The following is a 19,337-nucleotide window of genomic DNA, read 5'->3' as shown; positions in this document are numbered from 1 at the left end:
AGTATTCAAAGAAATAGAAATTTAACTGTTTTATCAATTATCATGTTGATAATGTTTATATTTTCTAAAAAAATGCTTTATTCCAATGTGCTACACAAATTCAAGTTCAAGTTAATAAAGTTATCATTGATGCAATACACTTCCATGTGCACTTTAACCAATAAGGCATGTTGCATGTCTAATGGCAAGATTATGTTTGTTTCCATTTATTCCAATGTTTGTTTCCCTTTTTGAGAATGACATTGTGGAAGGGGTATTTCAACTCATGGTTCCTAAGAGGATCACTCCTAATTGTAAGAAAAATGTCACGATTAATAAAGTCGGTAATGGTTTATTGGTCAAAGTTATACCATTGCACCACCTATAAGAGGAATTCTTTGGTGATCTACTTATTTTGTTAATCTTTTCATAGATACCCTGAAAATTTGTAAATGTATGGGGTAATTTCATCGATTACATCCTCCTACCTTATGTACTATCACCTTAGTCATCTAATATTTATTTCATTTTGATTTCAACGATTTCATATTATGTCTATCAACATTCTCTTCATTAATTAATATATAATATGTTTATATAGACAATAATACAGTAAAATAGACATCGCCTTATATATAATGTTAGTTAAACTAAATATTCCTTTCTATAGATAGTCTCAACTTGTACAGAGTGGTTGAGGCTTTTGTTTCAAATATAAATATGTAGAAAGGAAATATAGTAGTTTTTTTAAAACATAAGGTTAAAAATAAAATTATATACTATATAAAATAAAGATAGTTATACTAAAAGAGATGGCAAAGAAATCATTCATGTCTATGAAGAAAAACAGAAGAAAGAAGACTAAAATGGCTAGAAGCAAAGAAATATAGTCATCAACATTCTTGGCAAACATTATCTCGTGAGCGTTTACATGCCAACACATTTGAAATGTCATGAAACTCATCAAATTTAGTCAATCCGAAAAATACTATGTCCATCTCCTGGCAAGTTGGTGCTAGCCAAAACATTAACCTCTAAATACAATTATTATGATTATAAATTTTTATTTTCTTTTGGGTGGGGACGATTATCGCTAAAGCATAGTATTTTAATTATCTCGAGAAAACACAATTCGCAAAGAAAAGCATATTAAGAAACGAGAATCACAGCTAAAGAAAAAGTGCTGCAGTGTTATGACGTTAGATTCCCGTGTGTTAAGAAAGAGAAAGCCCTAGATGGGGACGCAGTGTGAGAAGTTCCCTTTGCCATATTCCCTCAATTTGTCACCATCTTTTGCAGCAAGGTAGGGTCTCCAGAATCATTCCAATATTTATCCCCCCATAAAATGTCGTAAAGCGGCCTTCACAAACTAAAGCGAAAGTAGAGGTGAAATGTGAACCGTATAGTTTCAATCACCTATTTACACTTGAAAACGTTTATTGTGATGACATTATAACAATCTTTCAGAATTCCATAGCACTAGTACCAATTAGTTCTGAGGGACACCAAATAATGGCTGTGTCATGTCCCACCCATGATCTTGTGCAGCTAATTCTAAACAAGAACCCAGATACAGATTATTATCTTAGTCTTCTGATCCGGCGCATGGATGGGGCTTTTAATTATTCTGTATGTAATTGTTTTGCTTTGTATGTTTCAGTTTGGCTTTAGCCGTTTAACTAAAGACTAACTTTTTGCACATTATCTTGCAGTCTACGTCTTCGTTTCAACGAAGTGTCTCATGCGGGCTTCCAAGAAAGGTTTATTTTATATGTGAAATTTAAAACGGCCTCATGTTCTCTCCCCGTTTAAACATTTCCTAGTAATTTTTAACTACTAATCTGAACTCTGTTGCAGATATCGAAATCCTCAATAATGATGGCGTGGGATGATTGCAAAGAGAGTATGATAATAAAGTGCGTCTTACTCGTGGCCATTATTCTGGACAGCTTTGAGGACGTTATCTCCCATTTCGGAGAAAAGGGCTGGAATCTTCTTCAGGCAATGTACAAGTTAGCTAAGTCATTTCATCAGCTCAAGGACTATCCAATCCTTTTCAAGCTACATGAGGTTACAGAAAAGAACGCGGAAGCTAATCCTGGGCTATCTACAATTGTGGATGCATCATTTTCGTGCTTTGTCCAGAATATAGACAGCAAATATGATTATAGGTAAGCTCTTTCAACTCAAACTACACATCATTCCTTCTTTTTTTTCTATTTCCATTACCCAGACAGTGTAAGAAAGTTAGGACCCCGCCTGTTTTATGGAAGTTAATATCATCAGATAAATGCTTTTAATTGGAAAACAAATGCTGTTAACTGGAAGACACAAAAGGAGGAGAAAAATAAATTAAGAATTTGTTATTTAATCTGTATCTTAAATCAATTAATATTATCTAAATCTTCTTTTAAAATTTAAGATTCAAACATAAAATCGCATTGTGTTAAATGACTGGTAAAAAGAGTCTAACTCAAATTTCTACGATTTTTAGGAAAAAGCTATACTTATATTTATAGCTAAAATGGTGGGATCTGTTGGCGCTAAAAATTGCATGGCAAATTTTGAGCACCCTTGAGAAATTGAGCTTTACAAATGCTTTTAATGCCTATGTACCCGGCTATCCATCTGAGATCCCTAAGGTGTTTAATGCTTCTAACACTTTCCTTTCAGCCTATTTATGCGTTCCATGAAGATCAATTGTCATTCTAAGTTATTTGGCAAAGTCTTGTTTTGAGCTAGTTCCAAATTTGCATTTTCACCTGAGTGTCAAACAGCGACAGGAGGCTTTGTTTGCCAATGAATATCTCGCATCCAGAAAAGTTTTGTGATTCACCACTTTGGGAGTGCCTAGTGCCCATACCCAAAAATCTATGTTTCAAATTTCGAGTCGTTTCGAGTTCGTTTGACTAGGTTTTGAATCCTTCAAATTTGGTCAGTTACTGTTTTCATAATTTTGCACTTTGCACATAATTCTGGGAAGCCCTGTTTGACGTGTTATAACTTTTGACCAGTTGACTAAAATGTTAAAATTCCTTTTGTGTTGCATTGTAGACATTAGAGACCTCTTATGTTTCAATTTTTAAGTCTTGACGAATCCGTTTGATCAGTTTTTGAATGTGATTCCAAACACAATTTATAATTTTTTACTGGTGTCAGCATTTGCAGATTGATCAGTACCCCTGTTCGGGATGCTATATCTTTTGATCCGGGATTGTTAGGACCGAATGGTTTGTTCTCCTACATTCCTCTCCAAAAATACTCCAAGTGTGCCAGTTTATAAACCCTGACGAATCCGTCTGCATACTTTACCAGGGTCATTCCATTTGCCAAAAACATCTTTCTGCTATTGTCCCCTGTCCTGCAATTCCAAGTATCCAACTTTGCGCCTTTGCCAAGCGTGCCCCGTGATTCTTCATGAGCCTAAATCATATAATCATATTCTCCTCATGACAGAGTACCAATGCCCCTATTTCCAAGTCCTTAAACATCCTTTTGCCTAGTTTTCAGAGATCAAACCAAATGCACTTTGTGGTTTTCTGACATGTTATTCAGCAGGCAGTTTGAAGTGGCCAACTTCGGAGGTCGATATCTTTTGACTCCGATGTTTTCATGCGACAAGATTTGGCAGGCCTGTTAAGCATGTTGGAAAGAACAAAGATCTTGAGTTTCGAAGCCCGGTCAGGTGATTATGACAATTTTTAAAGCCAGGCAACAGGCCTCCTGACATAGATTTTGCAGTGGTGCGGAATTGATTTAAAAAGAGTTTTAATGATCAATCAGTAGTCAAAGTGGATTCCAGTCAATTTAAGGAGGTTGATGGATCAGTTTGAATTGTCAGTTGTTTAGAAATGAATTTTTTTTTAGCCGGACCCGCTTTGGGGTCCGACTGATTCTAGCAGGCTGATGAGGATTGTGTGCAATTTGAAAGAAAAGTAAATAGAGGAAAATAGAATATTGAGAGTGGAAGCAATGTTTTCATTTCATATAGATTCTATGTTTCCTGTCCACCTAGATAGAGGCAATAGCTCACTTCACACTTGATGAGGATGCCAACTCGTGTTTAAGATATTGACATGCAAATTGGAACCCAATGTAATCACATTGATCTACAAGTAACTCTAATAACAGATTGTCTACATTCCATATGATGAAGTATCCCATTGTTTGTTTTAATATTGAGTGCTCCATGTTTTGGGAAGAAGTCGTTGACCACAAGGAGCTCACATTGATAAAAACACATGTGGGAGACTATGGAAAGCAGTGATAAGAGAAATGCGCAGACTAGTAAAAAATAAAAGAAGAAACTTCACGCTTATAACAAGGCAGCCCCACTCATAGAGGATTAAAACTAAGCCCCGTCAAGGTTTTGAAGCCGCAAGCGTTCAAAAGGAGCTGCCTATGATAGACAGTCGTAGACCATGTGATGAAAAGAGCAACCACAGCTTGGAAAGAATGGAGCACACCAAACAATGAAGCAAATTGCAGCTCGCAGCCTGTAGATGGAGGTGGGGAACCATTTGGAAGTGGAGCAGGCATGTAAAGAAGAAGATCATGCATTTAAAATGGTTTCCACGCCATCAACAAGAAACGTCCACACTGGAGGAGTAATCAACAAAGAGTGCCCACGTTTTAAAGAGCAGGCTCCACGCTGTTTCCACATCTTAATAATAGAGTGCCCATGTTTTTAAGAGGAAATAACCCGCGTAATATGCAGAGGCATCAAGCACAAATGCAGAAGGCAACTCACAACAAATTCGCAGTCAATGAAACATGATTCCTCCACACATAGAAGTCTTCACACTTGCAATGAAGAAGCCACCCAGCTAAAGCAGAGAAACTAAGAAAAACGTAGGGCAGAAATGAACCACCCAGCAAGCATAGAAACTCTAGTAGAAAATAAAGACGCCTTGCAGGAGCCTCACTCAAGGAATAGAGGAGGCAGTTCATGCAAGTTGGAAGAAGACCATGCGAAAAAGCAAAGTCACCCATGGATGTAAAGAACAACTCACGTAAGTTCAAAGAGATCCAAGCCATCGTCAAAGACTAGTCAGAGAAGACCTCGTGTAGTCAGCATGTGAGGATATCACGACATTTCAAAGAAAGCAAGTATAAAACAAAGTTGCTACATGAAGGAAATCCACCACTTCTGAAGCAGCAGGGGTGTTCGCAGTTAGGAACCTCATGCAAGAAAACAGAGGTAGTGGTTTTGAGGAAAATATAAAGCGTTTATCCCACATTCTATGTGGGGATGTATTCAATAGCCTTTAAGTACTAACGCACACAAAGTGCTTAGTGTCTAGTGAAAAGGGCTTTTGGAAGCCGAAAGCATGTGGAAGGTGGGGTCGGGATGTGACGTCAGCTGGATGCAAATAAAATAAAATTTTAAATGAAAACACTATAAAGATGACATGGCGTCGAAAACCAAGATGCGACCAGATGAGGACACGTGTCCGGATCCGACGCATTCTGCATCCCTGCAATATGAAGTTGCGCCCAGTTTAAATAATGCGGGAATGTGGGCAGTTGACACGTGGTGACGAAGCAAGTAGGTAGGTGACGTGGCAAGGCTAGGGGTAATGAGGTGGCAAATAAGCCAGCCAATTAGGGGCCTCCACGTGGCAACCTGGGTGACGTCCAGTAGGCCTAGAGAAGCATAGAGGAAAATTCCCAAATAAAAAATAATAATAATTTTAAATTATTATTTCAAAAAAGGATATGCACATTTAGATTTTAAAATGCAAAACAAGGCTTTTGTTATAAAGTTTAAACTTTAGATTTTTGAAGATTTTTGAAAATTTTAAAATTTAAAGTGCAGACCTGAATACTTTTAACCAGAGGGATGATTTTCAAACGAAGATTTAGTGGGTTTCTGATAAGATAAACATGGACTCCAATATACTGCCGGAATCGGGAGAAAATGAACTATTTGATTTCGGAGTCAGTTTTTGGACAGGTAGTACCTAGATCAAGCTACAAGAGGTTTACTTTTAGGTACCTGAATTGCAACCGTTTTCAGACCAGGAAGTTCAGTTGTGATTTTTGGCAAGTTAATAGCTTGAATATGCATAAAAGACAAGGAGATTTCAGTTGGGGGCATCTCTGAGTCAGTTGAAGCAAGTTTTATCAGCATTTTGATGCAAATCAGATATTTAGCAAATTAGGGATTTCATCATTCAAGAGGGGATATTTTGCAAATCAATTACAAGGTAATGATGAAATCAAATCAGATCAAGATGGAGAAGGAAGGACGAAGTTTTCAGTTGCCAGAAGATTGAATTTCAAGTGGACACTTGTCAAGTAAAGATCAGATCCGAGAATTCATCTCCTTGCTATATTATTCTTTCTTTCTTTTGGGGGGTTCCAGTTTTTGTTACTAAAAAACTAGTAGGTTCCAGTTTCTGGGAAGAAAGAGTTCATTGCTGTGATACCATTAGGGATTCCAGTTTTTGCACTGTGAGACCATTGGTTCCAATATTTTGACATGTTTCCATGACTATGACACCATTTTCTTCAGCAGAACTCTCATGTGAATAGCAGTTGTAGAGATAATATAGATAGTTCTGAGATATTAGGTTGCTTCATGTTTTAATTTTATGCATCTGAATGTATAGTTTCAAGGAAATGAATACATATGAGCAACGATTTCACTAGTTTTGTTCTGGTTCTTGTCTCCTGTCTCAGCAATCTATAAGTCTTATGTGGTTTCAGAACAAAGATTTGAGACCCATTTGCATCCCTTTCAGGTTGTATGTTTGATGTATTTTGCTGTTGGACCAAAGGGCCAAGTAAATGCTCGATATGTTTAAACAAGGTTACTGGTTGTTTGAAAAGGATATTTTGTGAGAATGAGACCTAAATGAACACTGATGTCTGAATCACAAGGTGGTTGGATAGATCTGATGTCTAGGTATATGAGATACGTCCTGATGTCATAGATGTATGTTTTGAATTCATGGAATTGCCCAATGGATTAGGCACTGATTAGTTATAGGATCACTAGTTATACTGTTGCATTTTTGAGGTTTTGTTGAATCAACATCTTTAATCAAATGAATTTCCCTTTCATGTTGAAGAGCTATAAACAGAATGCCCTCACTCAACTTATGAATTTCATTGCTTTGCATCTAGCTACTGCAGATATATGTTATTTCATAAGTTATTAGGAGAAATAAGGGTTTCTATCTACTTTGTATTAGATTCAGTGTATGCTTTGATAACTGGTACCATATAAGGAATCTACAGATCTACCCACCTAGGTTTTGCAGAGCCTGAAGTGTAGAAGGAGTATAGCCTTATAGTTGGCCTAGTGTCTGAATGGATGTGTTGATAATGGGAGTTAGCTGCCCCTAGATGCATCTTGTTCTCATCAGGGTGATTGGAAATGGGTAACATTTTCAAACACCAACAGGATCTATTGCAGTATTCTCACTAGACTATTATTTTGAATAACAAAAAGACATAGGTAAAAGCAAAAGCACAAACAATTTCATAAGAAAAAAACAAGATATAAACTTTGTGTACTCAGAAACTCATCGTCATAAGCTGAGGACATAAAACAAGCTGAGTGAAATTAGAATGAGCTTTAACCATTCTTTTTTTTTCGTGCTCCGTAATTCGGCACAAGTCCTCACAAATACAATCGATGTGTTCCATACGAAATATTTCCATATCCCATTTTCTACCTGTACGCTTTCTAATTGAGAATGGGCTGATGACATCTTTCTACAGTGCACAAGAGGAATCAATGCTTTTCGAAAATGAACAGAGGATTCTAAATGTAAAGCTTGCTAGCATGTGTGGCTTTCACCTTCCTCTTCGCCTCATGTCTGATCATGGTCTGCCTTCATAAAGGTTGCCTTCATAAGACTTCATTCAGATTAATACTGTAGTTTTATACTTGGTTTTATGTCATTGATTTAGGATCTTTCTCTCAATTGATGAAGATACTTTATCACTTTATCACTTTTAACTGTTGTATTTGACTCTCTATTTTATATCTAATATATAGGTTTTATGCCTTTTGTATTTGATTCTATATTTTATATCTAATTTATTAAATGTTAAAATTAAATCTTTTTATATTCCATTATAAAGATGGTAGTAAGTTGGTAGTGATGGGTAAAGGAGTAGTTTCAACAAGGTATGGTTATGGTAAGATTTTCAACAACTGTAGGTTAGGGGTATTAGCGTCTTTGTTAGTAGTGAAAGTTCTTATGTATCATCAAATTGATGGTCTATTCTAAATTTGATTGTAATTTACTTCTATCACATAATTCAAAGTATGGATCATAGACCTTTTATCAAAAAATAAAAGATGGTACTAAGTTCATCAATATAAAAAATATAATATAACAAATTAGAATATTAATAGATATCTACAATGAAAAATCATAAGAAATGGTAACATGTAGATATGCTTTAGATTTTATGAACAAAACTGAAATATATTACAAATATCCATGGGCCTCTAGTGGAATATCTCACATATAGGAATTTATTTTTCATGTACATGTACTTTGCTCAAAAAGTGGCTAAACTCAAGTGTCATAATATTCTGATTTGAGTTAGAATAAGGTGGAATGTGCCTGTACAAACTACAAAAATCATGTATGAGTTCAATTATTCTACAATCAAAATATGTAATGAAAAACTAAATACTTGGGTAACACTAGAATAAGTTACAATTAATAAATTATAATTGCATGAAATCCCCTCATTATGTACATATTATAGGAAATAAAAATAAGTCTTACCAAAACAAATTATGTTTGGTAATCATTACTAGTGTGCTATAATCTTAAGATACAAATAATAGAGTGCCCCTTGAAAAAGAAAGAGGAAAAAATTATGGGAAAAACTCTATGCTAAGGAGATAAATCAAAGAATAAGATACCTTTTCCACATATGATAGTATCATAAACCCTCTAAAGAGATTATAAATGAACATGCATTCTTTAGAATGGGTTTGCAAAGAACATGTATTGGATTCCTTAGCATGGGATAGTATTGATGGTCCTAATAATCTTCTATTATGTAAGATATCTTATGTACTTCACTAAGATCTTAGCTTGTTTTATCTATTAATAATAATGCATAATTATCTATGTTGCAATGTTGATTTGGACAATATTGTAGAAGATGGATGGTAGTTCATAAACGATTCTATTATTATTAAGATGTTATCAGGCCAACTAAGCCTCTTTTAGATGGGTTGAGATCATCAAATATCTATTCTTGGAACTATAATATATTACCCTACCTCTTCACATATATCATCTCAAACCAATTTCATACTACATACGTAGGCTATGACTAGTACAATTACACCTTTAACATGTTTTTGATATTAAAAATTAATCAAAATTGGATGAGTGGCCCTAAAAAACAAAGAAGTGAAAGAGAAACTAATAGATGATAAACAACATCAAAGACCAACAAAAAATAATACTTAGCCAACACCTATGTTTAGCATCAAATACAAATATGAGAGAAAGAGTCCCCTGCACATTTGACAAACTATCTAAGGGACATTAAGCAAACTAAAGCTACCAGGACCATTAACAATATCTTTTTAAAAGTTCATAAAAGTTACATGATGAACCATTAATAGACCAAAATAGGAAGAACAAAAATATAACAAAATGAGGTTGAACACTCCTTCATTCTTAGCAACTAGTTGAGGTGGTTTTTCTAGTAGAATGTGCAACCAATCATCTACTAGGAATCTATAGAGATGCAACAAATCACTTAATAAAGAGAATATATTGTAGCTTTTCAATATGAATGAAGCACATGTTTGACTATGTTGAGAGTCACAATCTAATAGCACTAGTAGAAAAGGCATCCTATCTTATGACTACAAATGTAAATATTATAAACTTCTTGAAATAAATGTATTTACCAATTTAAGAAGTAATAAATGAAAATCCTCTTTCTCAATATAGTATTACCTATTAACTATCACTACTAACAAATTTATAAATATAATTATCTATAATAAATAATTTTCTTTTTAAATATAAAATCCATACTAATAATTCCATCTCAAAAAATTTGTAAGACAAAATTGTAGTTGATATTTATTGTTATACGAAACCAGCCGAGATTTCTATGTACATACCAGAAATAGGGACTTTAAATATCAATCTGATATACGAGAAGTCGGAAGTTGACATCTAACATACGATTCGTTTGCAATGAATTGACAGGCTTGTGCTCAATCCATCCGCTCACAGAAATGTTATTGAGAAATACCAAAGTTTAATTGAGGTGGCATACATAGATCTGGTTACCCAAACGCTTGTGTACATTTTACGCTCCCAGCGACGGTGGTTTCATTGCGATGCAGGAGGTATCTTCTCAACTTTCTCTTGCTTGTACTCTACTTACTATTCTTCTCGGAAGCTTACAAACAAATATTGGTGTTTTTAATGCCTTGAAGGAGGAAATGCAGAAAGTACTGAAGAAGTGCAACCTGAAGATGGTAAAAGACCAGACGAAATCGTGGAGAGTAGCAAGCAGGAAGCAAAATCTGGAGATAAACAAGGTGGTCAAGAAAAGGATCAGACGGAGAGCGCCATTAAAAGTGTAATTAAAAAGCTTCATTTGTTTAAAATGAAGGAAAAGCGAGTTGCTGTAGTGATACAGGGTGACAGCTGCGAAAGCAAGACCATGATTGCTGATGATGCCTATGATCGCGTGGAGGCGGAGCTCTTATTTCGAGGGTGGAAGCTCTGCGCTCAGAAGATCCCAGAGAGCCTGGAGTTCAACCCAAATGTGAAAGAAATGCGTTCGTACATTGTAGATCAGTTGGCCACAGGAAAGGAGAGGAAGAAGTCACGTATCATACATCAAGTACCCATCTTCATATTCATAGACAACATTCTCCGAGCTCAGGATCTGGCAAAGATCTTAGATATGCGGCTGATGCGCCGAATGAATGTCAGGTTGCTGGTTACTTCTGCAAACAGGAACCTAAAGTCAATGCTAAAAGATGAACTAGGATTTCACTATGAGGAAGTAGAAGCCCATAAATCTGGGGAAGGATATCATCAGGACGTAAATGTTGATTTCAAAGGCTATCCTCTTGTCTTTCTGGAGATGGTTGAATATTATCACAGAACTCACGGAAGGCAAGCTGCGGAAAACATTCGTGGATGGGCTGAATTAGTATTGAATGGTGATCTAATGGGGGCAGCTTTCAATTTCGCCTCGGAGATAGCTTTCCTGAATCTTCCAGCCACAGCCCGTGATGCATTTCTTGATATTTGCTCCTTTTTCTTAGGATGGGATTGGAATGAGATTTTGCTTATCCTTGGCGAGGCGGAGCTTGAAACCCTAGAAGAAAATGCTTTCGTGAAAAGGAATGGGGAAAATCAGATAACAGTTCCGCAAGCTCTTCTTCATCTACTCGGGAACCGAGCAAAAGGAGGGAGATTCACCAACAGAGATGTGCTCCAGAGAGCTCTGTCTTCCAGTGAGGTACAAATCTCCCATGTACATAACTCTCACATTACCTTTTGCCTTCAATAAATATGACACTCTTTGATTTTACTTTTGCAGCAAATCAAAGGAATATGGGTAGAAGATGCAAAAGATGAGCAGGTACTAGAAATACAGTTGGCTCGTGTCAGCAATACACTCCGAGTTTTATCTGTGGGACGTGGCACAGCTATAAAGGTCGAAAACACTCATTCCTTCAAGAAATTGAGATTTTTGCAAGTTGGCAAATCAGCGGAACAATTCCTGTTAGATGTTAACTGTCTCAACCACAACTTGAATTACTTCAACTGTGGTAAAGAAGATTTTGCACTTGACCCTTCCAAGGCAAGTCCTCTTTCATATATTGTACGCTTGTCTTTCCTGTTTCTTACAATGTGTATGCCCATCCTTTCCGCTTGAGTTATAATATATAAGAAACAATAAAAGCATTAGTTTCACCTTGATCGTCTGTGGTATTTCATTGTTCTCACAGTTACCAGGAGGATTGAAGATTCTTAAACTTGGAGGAGATGCGGAAGTCGTTTATCATCGTCCGTCTTCTTTGCACGATAGCGATGAGTGGATTGAATGGGAGCTGCAGAAGTTGAAATTGTTGAGTGTGAAGAATTTTGAAAAACTGGGTATCCCAGACCCTCGACTTCTAAGGCCCTTTGACAAACTAAGAGAGTTGTCCATAAGAAGCTGCACTGTGTTAGAAATACCTGAAAGTTTGACTCAGATGAATTTTCTGCAGAAGCTCGATTTGCATGACTGCAAGTACCTCCGAAAATTGCCAGAATCATTCGGCGCCCTTGTCTGTTTAGAAGAGCTAAATTTAAGTTACTGTTCATCGTTGAGACGACTTCCAAAATCATTTGGACAGCTTCAGTCATTAAAAGGCCTGGTTTTAAGCTATTGTTCGGCATTAAAGCATCTGCCATCCAGCTTTGTGTGGTTAAGTAGCTTGAAGAAGGCCGTTTTTTCAAATTGCCATCACATCCAAACACTTCCCGAAAAGTTTGAACTTCTGACTTCTCTTGAAGAAGTTGACATGTCATATTGCAAAAGATTGAAATCGCTCCCAGCGAATTTCCATCTGCTTTCCTCGTTGAACCTTCTCAACCTTCATGGCTGTAGCAAACTCGAGAAGCTTCCATACAGTTTTCCTGAAAGTCTTGTCAAGTCAAAGTCCGTGGCAATAAAGTTGTCTGGATGCTCAAGTTTGTCAGACTTGCCAGATGAGTTTTGCGAGGGCAACATGATAGAACATCTTTCATTAGCCTATTGCACTTTTCTGAATAAGCTTCCCAGCCATATTAGTGAGCTCAGGCAGCTGAAAATGTTGAACTTGAGCCATTGTATATGTCTGCCTAGGCTTCCGAGGCGATTCAACGAGCTGGCATGTCTTGAAGTATTGAATTTAAGCTTCTGTAAAAGTTTGAGGAATTTATGTGAGGGATTCAATAGGCTGAAGGCATTAAAACGCATCAATCTCTCCAACTGTCCTCTAAAGGGCAAATGGATGTACAAACTGCAAAGGATGAAAAGCTTAAGAGTTGTAGACATTCGTGAATCTCCCCAGCTTAAGCCAGCGGGACGGTGTCATTTTACAGTCCTGTCAGACGAATTGGAGAAGGTAATGTAGCTGAAGCTGATAAAGTTATTTTTGACTTAATTAAGGCCACTTTTGGATACAGTAATATCTATCTAACTGAACTAGTTGAAAAACTAAAAGGATACTACTTAACATATAACCTATTATATAAGAATGGGGAGGACATTTCACTTTATGTAGAGACTTTTGTTTGAAGAGATTTCATAAAACAAGCGGAATGTGCAGGATAAGGAGATTTTGCAGAACGTATTGAATGACACGTCGTCAAGTTTTTTCAAAGATAAAGTCAGTCTACGAAGTCTGGATGGAAGACCTTTCTTTCCTTCAAAAGATATAGCACCGGGCACTCTCGTTGCATTTATTTTTGATCATAACATATCCCGCTGGGATTGGGCGATGCTGGAGGAAAATGTTGATAAGGGTTTGAGAGATTTGCTGGAGAGACAAGTCATTTATGTTGGTAGATCGTTAAGCGCATTGCCACCAAAGATGATGGACAAAACTGCTGCATATACACCAGATTATTCTAAAGCTCTCTCATTATTTGATAAGTGCTTGTCGGTATCTGCCGCCCAGAGTCCCGATTTTTGGGAATTCGGCATGCACATCATTGAAACAAAGGTTGTAAAAAACCCAAAAGAGCTTAAGCAGTTCGAAGACTGGAAATGCACATCCCATATTTTGATGGGAAAGGATTTTAACATTGCGAAGTACCGGCTCCTCGAAGACAGCATCTCTGAAAAGAATGACAGGAGTGGAACTCAACCATTGCTGCAACAACTGTTAATGACAAAAGAGCATGATCCGTTGCCCATGGAAATAAAGGTAATTGATGCAAATTTAACATTTCGTAAAACCCATACTGTAAAAGCTCAAAATATATTAAATCTCATTGCTTTAAATGGGGTATTGCAGGCACAGGCAGAGACAGGAGAAAATATCGAGCCCAATTCGATCGAAGCAGCGATTGGAAGGAACGAGGTATTGGTATTGAAATCCCCTAGTACAAATTCAAAATGGTATTAGGTTGTGAAAGTTTATTTTGGTTTCATTTGAAATTGCATGTCGCAGGTGTCAATCAGTGATCTTCAACAGAGTACTCTTTTCCTGCTCATTTCAACTCTGGAGATTTCTAGAGCACAAATCTCGTTTCTGGAAGAAATGTATAAAGGAATGCAAAAATCACACGTGGTGTCCGGTGACAGACCTATAAGTTGGGTTTGGGTTCCAGTGGCACTTCCGGAAAAACAGGTGTGGGAACCGAAGTACAAGACAGTTGCAGAGAGTATGCCATGGGTAGTAATATCAGATCCATGGATGTTGGAACAATCAACTGTGACTGTGTTTTTTAGGGAAAGAATGGGGTTCTATGGAATTCCTGTACTTGTGAGCTTGGCTCCTTGGGGTCCTTTCTCTACCACGAATGTCATTCCAATAGTGACAACAATTGGGTCAAACGCTTGGCTTTTTCTCAAAAAGAACCATTCCTCAGATTCCAATAACAATGTCCTCTCTCAAATCGATTATCAATCCGACCCCTTAGCAGTTCTGTTTAAGCATGTCAAGGTACGGTAGATCAACTTACTTTTAGATGTTCAAAACTGAAATACAAGTATGAACAAAACGCTCGTTTTTTGTTTTACAGGGATTGAAAGAAAAGTTAAGCAACCGTAAAATGGTGTGGTTATACGGCGGAGATCCTAAGAAGATTGGGGACTTCAACAAAAAGATGAAATCTGTAAGGGAAAAAATTGACAGAAAAACTGGTATTCATATCCTCTATGTTGGCAGGGGACGGTGTGTTCTTGATGCTAACAGTAGAGAGAAAGAAGCTGAATTGCACAAACAGATTGAGGAGCAGGTAGCATCACATGAAGCGAGTGATAACTTGTCATGGTCGAGCTTATCCTTAGATAACATGAAAGAGTTCTGGCACCAAATACATTATTCTTTATTTTTGGTAGCATCTGTGAAAGATAAGGAGGAAAAAATAGAGAGCATACAGAGGCTACTGCTAGCTCTACTGTCTCTTGATTGTCTATCCAGAAGAAATGGTAATTTTTGGATGATGGCAATTGATAACAATAACAGAAACCTATTTACAGGAAGAGGAAAAGAGCTGGTGGAAACGTTAGCAAGTAATATTGAGAAGTCGAGAAAGTCATCAGTGGAAATAGAAAATGGGGTAGTGGAAGTGCTAACTAAAAAGGAAGGGAAAGAGAGACCATGGATAGAATTTCAAGTGAAAGACACTAGTGGAGAAGAAGGGCCATCTAGAGAATTTCAAGTGAAAGACACGGACAAACCGTTGTTTGAAACTAAAGAGGGAGATATCCAGAGGTTTGAAGATGCTCTATGGTTGACAGCACATCCCTCGTCACAAATTGTAGAACAAGTCTCAGCTAACAACTGTTGCTCAATGTGCTTCAACAGAGACCCTACTTATCAATGTGATAGGTGTGGTTGTTTTAGCATATGCCAAAAATGCTACATCTCCCACTTTATCGGAAGGATCTCCCGCTATGTAGGAATGCAGAAAGGTGAAAGAGCAGGGGAAATGACTGTTGAAGTTGGCCAGCAATATACAAGTTAATTAGCTCATCACACTGTTTTTCTTTCAATAACTGGTTATGATGTAGCCAAAGATAGCTTCTACAGAATTCGTCACAGGTTTTAATAATAAATTTGTCATTTGGAATGGTTCGCGGTTGGACTCCTTGATTAAGAAGAATATTTGTACCGCTTGCTGGGATGGTAATTTTAGAGATATTAACTAGCTTATATATATTATATATATATAATAAGTTGAGAGATATCCTTCTCAACGTGCTTATTTTGATAATCTCATAATTTTCATCATCGCATATTTATGTGAGTCTAAGAGACATGAGGAAATGATTTCAGACTCTTGCTCTGCCTCATTTTTACTTCCATTTCCTCTCTATAATTTTCATAATTTTAATTATATTTAGTCTATTTCTATTTTGTTTTTCTGACATGTAAATGAATGTTAATTTTTTTTTCAAAATGGAAAATGTTTACATTGAAGATTTTTGCCACTGTAGAAAGCCTCTCGGCTTAATAACTAACACTTGCACCTTTGAGGGTGCAAGGGATTATGCCAATAGACTTAATGTACTTATAAGTATTTTTTTGAGTATGTATTTTCTCTAACATATTTGGTTCAATTGTGTCATTTTGATTTTTTTGTCACACTCAAAATACAAATGGGTTGTTTGAAGAGCCATCTAATATAGGTGGTCCTCCTCTTTGTGTATAATGGTATATGGATTGCTTTTCATTTTTGAGTATTTTCCAAAAGTGAAAGCAAGTCGAATACAAAGACCATCTATTGTTTCTACTCTAGATATAGCTGCAAAAGTGAGTCCTTGTCTTTTAATTCCATTGGTATCAACTGCTGCTTTCTGTAATGTGAGTCCTTGGGATTTGTGTATTGTGATAGCCCATGACATGGTGAGTGGTAGTTGTCTTCGGCCGCCTAATGTGATTGGTACTATTGGAACACATTTTGGTTCATCTTGATTCCATGGTGGTCCATTGTAGTTTTCAAAGTGTATAACAACATACATGGGCATGTCTGGTGGCTTGGTGCTCGTTCTATAGACAATATCCATGATTTCACCAATTGTTCCATTGATGAGTCTTGCTTCTATCCAAATGTTTGTTGTAATCATGACACATTTTCCTATACAAAGGAGTTCATATTTTTCCAATTGTTCATCATACACCTCGCTCTTATCTTTGCATTTGGAATTTATTGTCATGCTTGTGGCGATTGGACAATTTAATGATTTTAGCATTTTATTATTATGTAGCTTCGCTACATCATTTTTCGTGTGTAGATGTATCAACCTATTAAATTCTTTATTTTCATCTGTGCATAAGTGGATGTCTATACGACTCATTAGGAGTTCCCAATCATGTTTTGTAGGGTTTTCTTCTTGTATATTATGGAAAAGCTGACAGAATTTTACTTCCCTATTTATTTTCCTATCCCATCTTTTTATCTCTATCTTAAAGTACACCTCTTTATGATTTACTCCTATGTATTGATACTTTATTTCTTCTATACATTGTCTATCCCTAGGTTTCCATATCCTTTTTCACCTACCTATCTCTCTTTTTCCATTATATTTTTCATCTTATTAACTTCCCTTGCCTCCTCACTCTCTTTCTCCTTCATTATAATTATCTCTCCATCTATTATTATTTCCTATATGAAATAGACAACATAGCTATTTGGAATCAATAATTCAAGATTATTTCTCTCAGATCATCTCTATCTCTACTCTACATCATAGTTTATATTTCTATATCTTTTTTTTAATTCACATGTCTCTCTTTAATACACACACTTTCTTTATGTACCTCCATATACTTTCCTTTATATCTTTCTTCTAGAAACATACACTGATTTATCCCTCTCTATCCCTATTTATCTTACCCCTCTTTATTAATCAACTTTCATTATCTATAATACATTTTCTTTGTTTCTCCTTGATCCTCTCTATGCATATATCTATCAACTATCTATCACCTTATTATCTTTCTATCTTTTATTCTCCCCACTCCCCTCTCTCCTTTTCTCATTTCTTTACTAAAAATGATATTAATCCTAATTCAAACCTTAATTTTAATCTTTTAGCCCTAACCCTAATCTTAATTCTAACTCTATAAATGATATTAATTCTAATTCTAAACCCTACTAGTAATATTAATATAATATTATTAATTTATTATGTATTTAATAGTTATAAATTATTATGGTAAACTAAAAATAATTAAAATATAACATTATTTTATCAATATGTTATAATTAAAATAATAAATTACACCAAGATATTATTAAAAATAAAAATAACTCCATACAATATTTTAAAAAATTAAAAAATTAATCAAGGATGACTAGCACTTGCACTTTTGAAGGAGCAAGGATTAAGTGGATAGTTTCATATATTTAAAATAATATTGTCAAGGGTTAGGTCAATTAAAAGTCTTTACATTTATATGAACATGTGTATTTCAAGACACCCCATCACAATTCTCAATAGACTTTATTATGAAGTATTGATTTTATATGCAATTATTCTGTAGTGTGTTTAAAGCAACCATTCAAAATTAACCCTACTATTCTAAAGGGTGTAGGGTGTAATATATGGATTATCTCTCTTGTGAACTATGATTCTCTCCTACCCAACCCTCTATTTATTTTTTATATGATCTACTCTATCATATAGTAGCTATCATCTTGCATTGCCTAAATTTCGATGATAAGAAAATCTATTACACCTTTGTTAGAAAATAGTATTCTAAAACTTTATTATTATTATCTTAAATGCATTCTTTGTTAAGATCCAATTGTAGAAAATCTCTCCAATTTTTTTTACCTTGCTTTATTTCACCTCAATCAATGTACTATCTTATTTTATTTTCTTTTGTCTCATATATATGTGTACACATTTATATCATATTGCACCTTTATTATTATTGTTATTATTATTTTCATGGATATATTACACTTTTATTATTATTATAAATACTCTTATCTTAAAAGAATTAAATGATTTCATGTATCTTTATTCATATTTAAAAATAATAATTTTAAAATATAATAACTCTTCAAATACTTGTAAATTAGGTTTAAATTTTAAAATTAAAACAACAAATATTTATTTATTGATTATTCAAATTGATCTAGAAAATGTAAATATACAATCATATATAATTTTAATATTAATTTACTAATAGATTTACTTTATTATAAAATAATAATTCTACATCTAATATGTTTTAAAAATTAAAATAATAATTAAACATTATAAATGAAAAATAGTTATTGAGCAATTAATTTTTTGATTATTAAATATAATATATAAGATTTATCCAATAATTTTTAGCTTAGGGAAGTAGCTTATCTTGGTACATGTTTCTATAGTTATAATTTCATAGCTTTGGCAGCAAATATTGGAAAAGCTATAGTTTTAGACAATGTAGACATCACAGACCAGTGATCTCAGAAGATGCAACTTTGGAGAATCATGAAGTGAAAAATGGTGTCTTATATTTAAGGTTTCTCCTTGGTTGGCACTTTCTCCTTACTTCAAATGGGTTCTATTTTGAAATCAGATTCAATTGTTCCTACTCTTCACAAGACAAAAATTGAGCAATATTTTGGGAAGAAAACATCACATTCATACATTTTGTCACAAAATTGAATAGATTGATTGAAACCTTTCTT

The 19,337-nt window shown here is 35.2% G+C and overlaps 1 protein-coding gene across 1 annotated transcript; it reads left to right on the top strand.

Annotated features, from left to right (window-relative positions):
• The first annotated feature begins 1,429 nt into the window (after positions 1 to 1,429).
• LOC149547736 (uncharacterized) lies at positions 1,430 to 15,776 on the top strand. The gene is made up of 11 exons (XM_089791803.1): positions 1,430 to 1,608; positions 1,692 to 1,739; positions 1,837 to 2,150; positions 10,191 to 10,333; positions 10,424 to 11,463; positions 11,545 to 11,808; positions 11,957 to 13,099; positions 13,304 to 13,903; positions 13,994 to 14,059; positions 14,150 to 14,644; positions 14,724 to 15,776. The coding sequence occupies exons 1-11, from the start codon at positions 1,492 to 1,494 to the stop codon at positions 15,669 to 15,671; spliced, it is 5,178 nt and encodes a 1,725-aa protein (XP_089647929.1). The 5' UTR covers positions 1,430 to 1,491; the 3' UTR covers positions 15,672 to 15,776.
• Positions 15,777 to 19,337: the final 3,561 nt, after the last annotated feature.

Source organism: Cupressus sempervirens, chromosome 7 (genome assembly GCF_028749045.1).
Source record: "Cupressus sempervirens isolate cs-2001-9-10 chromosome 7, ASM2874904v1, whole genome shotgun sequence".
Classification (NCBI taxonomy): Eukaryota; Viridiplantae; Streptophyta; class Pinopsida; order Cupressales; family Cupressaceae; genus Cupressus; species Cupressus sempervirens.
The sequence above is the reverse complement of the archived record's forward strand: the minus strand, read 5'-3'. Positions and strand labels throughout refer to the sequence as shown.